General features: G+C 36.4%; 1 protein-coding gene across 1 annotated transcript; it reads left to right on the forward strand.

Annotated features, from left to right (window-relative positions):
• Positions 1-1257: 1257 nt before the first annotated feature.
• On the forward strand, positions 1258-7832 carry LOC123878478 (PR domain zinc finger protein 5-like). Its single transcript, XM_045925661.1, has 5 exons — positions 1258-1695; positions 3468-3609; positions 4089-4217; positions 5736-5993; positions 6548-7832. The coding sequence occupies exons 1-5, from the start codon at positions 1540-1542 to the stop codon at positions 7660-7662; spliced, it is 1800 nt and encodes a 599-aa protein (XP_045781617.1). The 5' UTR covers positions 1258-1539; the 3' UTR covers positions 7663-7832.
• Positions 7833-12323: the final 4491 nt, after the last annotated feature.

Below are 12323 nucleotides of genomic sequence, written 5' to 3' on the forward strand. Positions count from 1 at the left end.
TGGCTTTTACACTCAACCACCGAAAAGAAATAAACAAGAAAAGCAGCAGAAACCTTCAATATATGTACAAATATGTAATCAAAGGTACACAGAGGCACACCGCGCACAATCTATGGATTTTTCCGTCCGGCCGCGGCGGCGCGGCGTCGCAGCGTCTTTTTTTTTTTTTTTAATTTATTTTACGGCCCTGGATAACAGTTCTTTAAGGCTCGTAGCGTCTTCTCAATAATTAACAAAGAGTATTAACATAATAATCCATAGATCATTTCTTCATAGTTATTCCTCTGTGACGGTTTTGCATTTAAAGTTTGGCAACACTGTAGTAGTGCGTTCTACTCAACAACAGATGGCGTTGAGATTAAACTTTAGTTATTCGTCTGTGTTGGTTTGTTTTAAGAGACAGTGGGACATATTCCGATACGCTAGATCAGTAGGTTGATTCCGAGAATTTTAAATAGAGTAATAAAAGCCTACCACTACCTACGAGTACAATAAAAATGCGAAAGACGGATCAACTTAAAACTCATTTGCGTGTACATATTTAATACTATGATGATATGTTGATGATACGTATACCACCTATCTAACTACAATATTAGACATGTAAAAAGTACTCTGTGATATTAGACTAGTAACAGTATAAAAACTAGTACCTAGTAATTTTATTCATAATAATAATTAATTAATATTGTCTTATTTTTTTTTGTTAACTACATACTATAACTAACCTCATAATTTGTTTTTTTTTGTACCTACACAATATAAGCTAATGATAGAGGAATGTGCAATGCTCAGACAAGCCTTCAACTGTTTACGAACACGAAGAAATAAATTAATTATTCAACCAATGCCATTGTACCGTGAGGCAGATTTTCCAGGATCGACCTTTACGTTTACAATCGCAAGTCCAGCGTACTTGTATTAGTAGAGATCAGTGCTGTTCGCGAATCCCCTGGTGATCTATGGTTTTTATGTTGGGTTAGCTTCGGTTGGACTTCGTCTGTGGTGGCGTTTGCTGGCGCGCGTGTTGTGACTTTTTGGAGTGTTTTTTTTGTTAAAACTGACTGAAAAGCACTCTAAGGGGGTGCCGTGCGTATGTCGGTGAACGCCGGCACAGACGGGGTCCATACTTCAAGTATAGTTTAGCCAAAGTTTAGCTAACTTGTTACAATTATAACAACAAACTTGACATTGGCTAATCATTGTAAAAGCTAGACGAGAGAGAAAAAAAAAAAAAAAAAGCTTCGGTTATGGTGCTGCGTTTGTTTCAGTTTGTTTGACATTTGTTTTATGCATTGGAAATGGGAAATCTTGACTTCTACTTTCTACAGAAACAGAATTTCTGGGAGATTAAGTGCATAGTATCAGAATTCAAAAAATTACATGAATAAGTGTTCCAGTTAAACTAAACAATTAAAAAGATGCTTGCGTATTTTCATTTTAATAACATAGTTACCAGCAGAAGTGGGGGCCTAAAAACACTGCTTTGATTGTGAATAGAGGAGTTTGGTTCCTTTTAATTGTTGAACTTACACCAATATGGCATTAATAAAGAATAGCGGGCCCATAATAGATCCTGCGCTATGCAGATGCTGCAGGGCTATAAAGAAGTGCAGGTTACTCACAGCCGAATACACTTGGATGGAGAAGAAAGAGGTGTATGCTGATATGATAATGGATTGCTTTGGTATACTTGTAAGTTATGAGTCGTCTATACTTACCCATATTAATAACTAGATGATGCCCGCGACATTGTCTGCGCGGATTTAGTTTTTTTTTTATCCAGTAGGAACTCTTTGATTTTCCCAGATTAAAGTTATAGGCAACTTTTTATCTGGGAAAATCAAAGAGTTCCCACAGGATTTTTAGAAACCTGAATCAATCCGAATGAACATCTAGAATCTAGTAGTTAATTTCCAGGATCCAAACTACCCCTGTATTAAATTTCATACAAATCGGATAAACAGATGTGCCTTTAAGAATCCCGTGGGAACTCTTTGAATTTCCAGGATAAAATGTAGCCTATGTCTGATGCCGGGATGTGAGCTAACTCTGTACCAAAATTTCATCAAAATCAGTTAAATTGTTGGGCCGTGAAAAGCTAGCTGCCCGACAGACAGACACCTTTCGCATTTATAATATTAGTATGGGAGCTTGCATCCACGAAATTGACATTGTCTGCGTGGATTTAGTTTTTTTTTAATCCTGTTTGATTTGACTTTGATTTTCCCAGATAAAAAGTTATAGGCAACTTTTTATCTGGGAAAATCAAAGAGTTCCCACAGGATTTTTAGAAACCTGAATAGATCCGGATGTACATCTAGATTCTAGTGTTATAATAATTAAGGTGGCTCTTCTTACGCACTTCTCCATACAAACGTATTACGTCTATTATTCTATTATTTGTTATTCTGGATCTATAACTAAGCCACATATCAATTTATCTCTTTGTTATCTATGCCCTAAAAAAAATTTAGTCAAATTATATTTATATTGAAAGTCATAACTTTTCCCTGAAACCCCTGAAAAATTTCAACTACAGGGCGAATTTTGATGCAACTTTGTACTTATTGAACTCTATATAACAAACTAGAAAATTGAAAAATTAACAAAGTCATGTCACACTTTATAATAATTTCATATGTCTTTAGTATGAGTAACAAAATGTTTTCTTTCGGGAAAAATAGGTGTAACTCCAAAAATCTATATGAATTCTCCCTTGGCCTTTTTTGACTAAGAAATTTTATATCTCAAGCAAAACTCATGCACCCGGCTTCTCTCGGGGTGAGGTGGGGTTAGAGGGAAAGGATGACACACACAGATAATGTTATAGCCTTCATCTGTGGAAATGGCAATATACTTATCAATGAGTTGTCGCTACCGTGAATGGGCCTCTTAACTCATTGCCAAGCTGCCACAATGGCCTAGGAACCTAGCCGTTTCATAGCCTACATCGGCCATGTAGGTGAAGCCTCAAGGCTTTGTTACAAGTTTCATAACTGTGTATAGTTATTTTTTTTTAATAGCTTTTTTTTCTCTCTTGTCTGGTTTTACAAAGATTCGCCAATGTCAAGTTTGTAGTTATTTGTAACAAGTTAGTTAAACTATACAAGTATGGACCCCGTCTGTGCCGGCGCTCGCCGACACACGCACGGCACCCTCTTTGAGCACTTTCCAGTCAGTTTTAACAAAGAAAAACACTCCAAAAAGGCAGAGCGCGCCCGCCAGCTAACACCAACACAGACGAAGTCCTTTTAATAGCTTGTTTATTCAAAGCGTGATTATATGTATATCTATGTTATAATCTGTGGTGAACTGTGGTGATGCTGGAACATCAATTTTGCAGCCATTTCTTCAACTTGTGCGTAAATTGTTTTATTGGAAGTGATTTTATGTCTGATGGTAATTTATTAAAGATTTTAACTGCCATGGCGTATGGATTTTAACATGGATTTTAACTTGGTCAGCTGTCACACGTGGACGACGAGGCGCGCGACAGCGGCGTGTGCGCGACGTGCGTGGTGCGGCTGCGCGACGCGTGCGCCTTCCGCCACCAGGTGCTGCAGTGCGAGGACCTGTTCCTGAGCGCCAAGCTGGAGGACAAAGACGGTACCTATCCTTACTAAAGTCAAAGATTTTTTTATTTTATTCAGATACAAGTTAGCCCTTGATTGCAATCTCACCTGGTGGTGAGTGATGATGCAGTCTAAGATGGAAGCAGGCCAACCTGGAAGATGTATGGCAGTTTTCATTAAACCCATACCCCTTTGGTTTCTACATGGCATCGACAGGAATGCTAAATTGCTTGGTGGCACAGATTTTGATGAATGAGGTGTCAAATAATTTGTTGTAAAGGCTATATTTTATACAAAAAAAATTGACCTGAGGGAAGTTACATCAAAAAAAGTAAGGAGCTCCAATATTTTTTTGCTATTGTATCGAATGAGGCGTCCAATGAGAGAAAATTCTGAGTTCATGAATTTAAATGTTCTACAACATTAAAATATACCGAGCAATAGAAAAACACAGCGTATATTAAGATGATGATCGCGGTCGGGTTTTAGTTTTCAACTTTAACTTGTTTTCAGAAACAAAAAAGATGGCAGAGATAGAACTGAAGACGGAGCCGAAGGATGACGTCAGTGAGCACAACTCAACAGGACACGACGAGAACTGCGATATGGCGGCTGTACAGTTTATCCCACCTACACCTAAAGGTATTTATAATTTTTAACCCCCAACTCAAAAAGAGGAGTGTTATAAGTTTGACGTGTGTATCTGTGTATATTAGGGATGTTATGGATATATAATTTCGGATCCGGATATGGATATGGATATTGGTAAAAAATAATATCGGTTTCGGTTACGGTTATGGATATTAAATTATTTCGGATTATCCGATAGTTTCGGTTACAGATATTAATTTTTTAAGGAACTGTAAAATGAAATACAAATAAGATTATATTCGTCTTTAATTGTACCTTGTAGGTTTCGCAATCTGTCATACAATTAATTCTTTCTTACAGCTACTCATTTTGAAGTGTTATATACTATTAAACACTTCATAATATAGGTAACTAATTAAAGTCAAAATCAAAATTAACGTTCGTAATTTGTTATATATGAATCAACATCTTTATAAAAATTATCAAACCATAACATATCAATCAGTCTTCATAAACCATTTCTTGTGTTTTAATTAAAATGAAGAGGTAACTAAAATTGAATCGAATTATTACAGTAACCATTTAAGTATACAAGATACAGAATTATCTAAGTATACAAAAAATCTGTTTTCTTCATAAGTAATTAGTTTTCTAACTAATGAGATCATTACAAAATATTTATTACACATTAATTTAATAATTAAAATTAAGCAAAGGCAAATTATACTTAACAAAAAGTAATTTGGCAGCTTTATCACCAGATAGTCGGTTTCTTAAGGGGTCATAAATCTATACATATAATAAAACTGTAGAAAAGTAGTGTCTGTACAATGGAAATATATAAAAAAAGTAGCAGGGGTTGTTATTATATCGATGCCGAACCCGAAATTGTAATTAATTTTTTTTGTCTGTTTGTCTGTTTGTCTGTGTGTTTGTGCACGCTAATATCAGAAATAGCTTATTCGATTTAGATACGGTTTTCACTAATATATTGTAGCAAGCTTCACTTAACATTTAGTGTTTATTTCATGTCAATCGGTTCATAAATAAAAAAGTTATGTCAATTTAAAGAATCACGGCGAACATTTTTAACGTACAGAGTGTACCTATGCTGCCCGAAAAGTCACCATTCCACGCGAACGAAGTCGCGGGCACAGCTAGTTATAAAGTGTAACCCGTACGAATTAGCTGTCCACCTCGCGCTGTGACGTTATTAGGTAGCGGGAGAGGTGTCGCATTCCAGCGGAGTGCACAGTTAATTCGTACGAGTGTAGTATTTAGTTAGACTCCGCCCTATCCGAAACTATCCAAAACTTTTATTACGGATTCGGTTACGGTTACGGATATTTTTTTATTTCGGATATCCGATAGTTTCGGTTACGGATATGGATATCCATAACAACACTAGTGTATATATGTATCTGTCTGTGGCATCGTAGCTCCTAAACTAATGAACCGATTTTAATTTGGTTTTTTTTTTGTTTAAATACATATAAAAAATTCACATATATCATATCAAAGCCAAACCATGGTAATTGAATATTTTTAAATATATTCATTTAATTCCAGAAGTCAAACCAAAAGAAGAAGAAGAGAAACCAGAAGTACCAGCGCCTAAAGACATTCCTGTTGAAATAGAAATAGACCACGAGGATATGGATGACGCAGACTACCTCGACAATGGCTTGAACGACTACTCCTCTTCAGACTCCGACAAACCCATCAAAAGGAAGCTCAAGACTAAGAAGACCAAAAGCAAGCCGGGGACCAAGAAGAAGCTTGCCAAGAAGAAAGGAACCAAGCTTAAGAAGAAGAGTAAAGATAAAGGTTGGTTTTAATTATAAGGGTTCTGTACCTCATAAGGAAAAACGGAACCCTTATAGGATCACTTTGCTGTCTGTCTATCCATCCGTTGTGTCTGTAAAGAAACCTATAGGATACTGCCCGTTGACCAAAAATCATGAAATTTGGCAGGTAGGTAGGTCGTACAACACAATTACAAGAATAAATCTGAAAACCGCGAATATGTTTCATCATTAAAAAAATGTGTTTCAATTTTTAAAGTAAGATAACTATACCATATGAAAGGGCTTTAACGTAAACATTCTAAAACAGATTTTTATTTATTTTTATGTATGATAGTTTTTGATTTATTGTGCAAAATGTTGGAAAAAATACCCAAGTACGGAACCATCAGTGCGCGAGTCTGACTCGCACTTGGCCGGTTTTTTTTCTTGAAGTAAAACTGAAAACGAAATTTGGCCGCCAAGCAGTACAGCTTTTTCGAGGTTGCCATCTTCTGTATGTTTTTTGTGTTCCATATCTAAAAAGTAACCCTTACATGATCAATTAACAACATATGTTATGCTATGTTATTCCAGAATCATCGATGGATGAAGAGCTAAAATTAAAGAAACCACCCATTGAAAAGAAAAACACATACGACAGAGACCTAGACTGCATGTCCGAAGAGAATCTCCTCACTATCATACAATATTCCTTTGTGTGTCCGTTCAAGAACAGAAGGAACAACTATTATTGCTTTTACTGTAAGGACTACTACCCAAAACCCGAGGACTTGAGAGAGCACACCTTATCACACGACACCAAGCCGTTCCAACTTCTAATGGGATACAAGAAGATGCCCAAACTTGATATAACGAGGATAGACTGTCGTTTATGCCCGTTAAAGATCAACGACTTGGAACTATTCAAACATCACATAGACCAAGTTCACAAGAAGAAAATATACTTCGAAGCACCGGACAAGATGCTTCTATACCGATTGACGTGGAACGACTTAGTCTGTGTCATGTGCAACGGTGTATACGAAGACTTTAACACACTGAACACACATATGGTCGAACACTTCAGTAACTACACGTGTGACATATGTGGTTTGTGTTTTCTGGAGAAACCGAGGTTGGACGCCCATTTGAAACGGCATAAAGACGATGAGAGACACACGTGTGAAGTTTGCGGAAAAGTGTTCAAGTCTAACCATTATAAGGACATGCATGTGGACATAGTGCATAAAAAGAAAGCCATAATCCGTTGTCCGAGGTGTGATGAGTGTTTCATGTCGTACGCTTTGAAAAACAAACATTTGACTGAAGCGCACGGCCAGAAGCGTACTTACCCGTGTAATTTGTGTGATAAAGTGTATAACAGACAGAAAACATTGACCGAACATCAGAGACGGAACCACCAGAAGGTTTTAAAGCATCAGTGCGAGTACTGCGATCAGAGGTTTTATTTACCGTCTCGTTTGAAAGAGCATATAGCGACTCATACTGGAGAAAGAAACTTTAGGTGTGAACATTGTGATAAGAGCTATCCGAGACTGAAATCCCTACAGTACCACATACGGACACACACAAATGACAGAAGATACCGATGCCACATATGTGGGCAGGCGTTCATTCAGAATGCAAGTTTGAAATCACATATAAAAAGCCATCACCCCGAGTGTGATATTGAAGGATGCTATTTTTAATGTTTGTAGTTAAATTGTATAACCAATAGAAGACGTAAATCGACAAAAAATATGACACATTTGTAGAGAGAGAAAAGTATGTAACAGTATATGACGTATTTGAAGAGACAAAGTATGAACAGTATGACATATTTGAAGACAAGTGTGAACAGTATATGACGCTTTGAAGAGACAAAAGTATGAACTGTATATGACGTATTTGAAGAGACAAAAGTATGAGCAGTATGAACATTTTTGCATACACAAAAGTGTGAACAGTATAATATGATGCGTTGAAGAGACAAAAGTTTGCACTGTATATGACGTATTTGACTTTTAACAGATGTGAACCAGTATATTTGAAGAGACAAAGTATGAACAGTTTGACACATTTCAAGACACATAAGTGTGAACAGTATATGACGCTTTGAAGTATGACAAAAGTATTTTTTAATACTATATGATGCATTTGAAATGTATGTCTAAACTATGTTTCAACTTTCGTGGGTGTGGCAATATCACAATTTTTTTTAGTTTAATTTATACAATATTTCGTTTTTAAGTATACATTATTACTATACATTTCTGTAAGTATTTAAAAGCGGTGGATTTATTGGTAGTCTTAATATAAATGCATTTATGAGGTACCTAAATAAAATAGTGGATATGAAACATAACGCATACTTAAGCTGAGATCTATAGAATGCACTTTGATCAGACTTAAGACACTGTTAAAACGAGACAGCGTTATATAGCTGGCATAAATCTGTCTCGTTTTAACTGAAACTTAAGTGTAAGGAAAGTGCACTCTATAGATTTCAACCTTAGGGTCGATTTATTCTATCAGAAATCGAATTATTTAATTACCCGACTGCGGCGAAGCCCGAAGGAGGGTTATGTGTTTGACATGTATGTATGTATGTATGTACGTTTCTATGTCGGCTTGTAACTACTGAACAGCTCAATCGATTTTGATAAATGATACGTCATTAGATTCGTCTTGATGGCGCGAGTGTCACTGGGTACATACAATTTTAAAAAAAAAAACATAGTGCAGGGCAGACCGCAGTTGGGGGGTTTTTTGAATACTTTTTAAAATAATACTTGTTTTATTTCTCTGTTGAAATTAATGCTTTACATGTGGAGATAGAGGTCATTAAGCTATGTTAAACTTTTGAAATTCGCTTAGATTCGCTGCTAGTATAAATCGACCCTAAGGTACCCACAGATTCTTTATTGAAGTGAAAATGTCTAGTTCCATTGTAAATTGAAACTCGAAACTAAAAAGCGACACTAGAAAGAGACAAACACGTACATCTATAGGATTTAGCCTGTGAGAGAATGAGATAGAATACATCACATTTTTCCTACTATTTTCGACCTAATATTTCATACTGGACCCCACTAATTCAAATCTGTTGCAAACTTGATGGTAAACTTGAAGGCAGTTGTCCTACCGCTGACGATTAGAGAGAAATGAGTTGGGCTAAAGACTAGACATGGGTGTGACTTCGTCTGTGGTGGCATTTGCTGGCGCGCGTGTTGTGACTTTTTGGAGTGTTTTTTTTTTGTTAAAACTGACTGGAAAGCGCTCTAAGGGGGTGCCGTGCGTATGTCGGCGAGCGCCAGCACAGACGGGGTCCATACTTGTATAGTTTAACTAACTTGTTACAAATAACTACAAACTTGGCATTGGCTAATCTTTTTAAAGCCAGACGAGAGAGAAAATAAAAAGAAATGGGTGTACAAGCAACGAAAAGAGAGTGTAGTTAAGCTAATTATGAAGTTTTCTCAGATTTGATAAAAAAAAATAATTAGTTATGTCTTTGGAGTGCTTAAACAATTTGTTTTCTTTTAAAAATATTGACTTTTAAGTATGTAATACTCAAATTATTAAGAACTAGTACCTATCTGTGCGACTACAGCTATGATATATAATCGTGTTGCCGTATACGTAATAACTTAATTGAAAATTATACTAGCTTACGCCCGCGACTTCGTCCGCGTGGATTTAAGTTTTCCAAAATCCCGTGGGAACTCTTTGCTTTTCCGGGATAAAAAGTAGCCTATGTGCTAATCCAGGATAATATCTACCTTCATTCCAAATTTCAGCCAAATCCGTTCAGTAGTTTTTGCGTGAAGGAGTAACGAACATACACACACATACAAACTTTCGCCTTTATAATATTAGTTGATGTGATAATTATAGAATAGAATAGAATAGATTTTTATTCAAATAAACTTTCACAAGTGCTTTTGAATCGTCAAATAATTTACCACTGGTTCGGAATGCCGTTCCTACCGAGACAAACCAGCAAGAAACTCGGCGGTTGCTCTTTTCAACTGTTCAATTTACAATAATATTCAATTAATTACCAATCACTGTCACTAATTACCAAAATTGACTGTAAAAGTGATTAATTAATTGATTTGACCAGCTTATTATTTATAATTACACCTAAAAAACACAGTCAGTCAGTAAGAATTACGCCAGAAAACTGATTTGGTTCTGGACCTCTATGACTAGAAGCAATCTAGTATTTTCTTTAAATTTATTGCATTTACATTTACCAATAGTAGGGTTTAATTAATTATTAATAGCCGGTAAAAGTAATTAATTAATCACTTTCGCCTTTCATCTTGGTGATTACTATTAATGATTAACAATTAAGTAATTACATTTACTTTAACATATTATGTTATACCTTTACACTTCTTAGGAATGGATGAACAAACAGTACAGTCATGTTTTATATATTAAATACAATAATAGTATTATTATAATTTGTAAGACTAATGAAGTAGGTAATAAATCAATTTTATGTACCAGTGTGAATTTTTACAAAATGAAAATCATCACAAATATTTAATTAATGATGTAATATTATTTAAAATTATTAATTTTTTAATAAAATTAATATGCGAAATGTTTTTGTCTTATATTTTATTAGTTAAATAATTTTGTTATCAGTCCTATAATGATGAAGAATAACCTTCTGAGTTGAGAATGGTTCTTCTGCTTTTAGAAGGCGTAAAAATGATTTTCGGTAGGGAGATTTTAATTTAACAATTAGTGTAGATAAATTAAAAATTCATAACACCCCTGACAAGGGAAGGTTACAGTAACTAGAAAAGAGCTGAGAACTTTCAAACGGCTGAACCGATTTTCTTGGATTATAGCTAAGAACACTCTTGATCAAGCCACCTTTCAAACAAAAAAAAAATTAAAATCGGTTCATTAGTTTAGGAGGAGCTACAATGCCACAGACAGATACACACGTCAAACTTATAACACCTCTCTTTTTGGGTTGGGGGTTAAAAAAAATTGTAGATAGTTACTGACTGGAAAGCGCTCTAAGGGGGTGCCGTGCGTATGTCGGCGAGTGCCGGCACAGACGGGGTCCATACTTGTATAGTTTAACTAACTTGTTACAAATGACTACAAACTTGACATTGGCTAATCTTTGTAAAGCCAGATGAGAGAGAAAAAAAAACATGTCGTATGATAAGATATCGTATAGATCCGTGTATACTGTGCATGTATAGTGTATACGGGCCACCCTAAATTGCTCCTAACAAGCTGCCTCCTAAATCTGCGGTAGTGTTTTGTGAGTAGAATACCAGTAGAATACTTTATTATGACTGTATTACTTTGTAGAGGTAATCATAAGGTCTGTCTACTCAACAACAGATGGCGCTGACATCAAATTCAAACCAACGTTTTTTTTATTAACTGGTTTTATGGCTCTGCGTTCTAGCCTTTACGATTATACCAACTTTCCGACTATAATTTAACTTATGCTCCAACGCCCCTTTTTAGTCTGTGGCTTAACTTAAATGTCAAAAATTATTCAAATCAATTATAAAAATCAAAATGACTTCGTCTGTGTTGGCGTTTGCTGACGCACGTGCGGTGCTTTCTCGGAGTGTTTTTTTTTTGTTAAAAGTAGCCGGTTTTTGTGTTTTACTAGTGTTTTTTGGTGGTGGAACTAACTGTGAGTGTTGAGAATGGAGGTGGACCCCCCTCCGGAGCCCCCAGACCCTGATGGGTCACCAAACAAAGATGCGTGTAACGCGTCTCGACAGGCGGCGTCCTCCCGGAAGCGGCCTGTCGTAACAGATGAGCCTGCTGCAGATAGCAGTAAAAAACAGGGCATAAATTCAACCCAACCATCCATACAAACATTGTTTACTCACCCTTCCTTCGCCGAAGGCCCTAAAAGTTATTTAAGAGACGACAAAGGTCCCTTCATTGTTCACGTCTCGAGAGACGTCGCAGACCCATCCGCAGGGGTAACTATCCGTGCGCTTAAATTCGGTCAGTTTTTGCATACTAACAAATTCACAAATATTATCAATGATGGTGTAAAGAGCGTGGGACGCAATAAAATTAGCGTGGAGTTTAGTACTGCCCAAGCAGCTAACGACTTTTTGGTCAGCCCTATACTCCCACTCTCAAAATACAAGGCAATTATTCCCACATTTAATATAACTAGGATGGGTTTAGTACGTGGCGTTCCAGTAGATTGGTCAATGCAGGAATTTGTCGACTCTGTTGTTCTGCCGGCTGGCTGTGGAGAGATCCTGAAAGCCCGTCGTCTCAACCGAAAGACCATAAACGAAGGCATTACTGAATGGGTGCCCACCCAGTCGGTAGTTGTAACTTTTAGAGGCCAGACGCT

Source organism: Maniola jurtina, chromosome 26, assembly GCF_905333055.1.
Source record: "Maniola jurtina chromosome 26, ilManJurt1.1, whole genome shotgun sequence".
NCBI lineage: Eukaryota > Metazoa > Arthropoda > Insecta > Lepidoptera > Nymphalidae > Maniola > Maniola jurtina.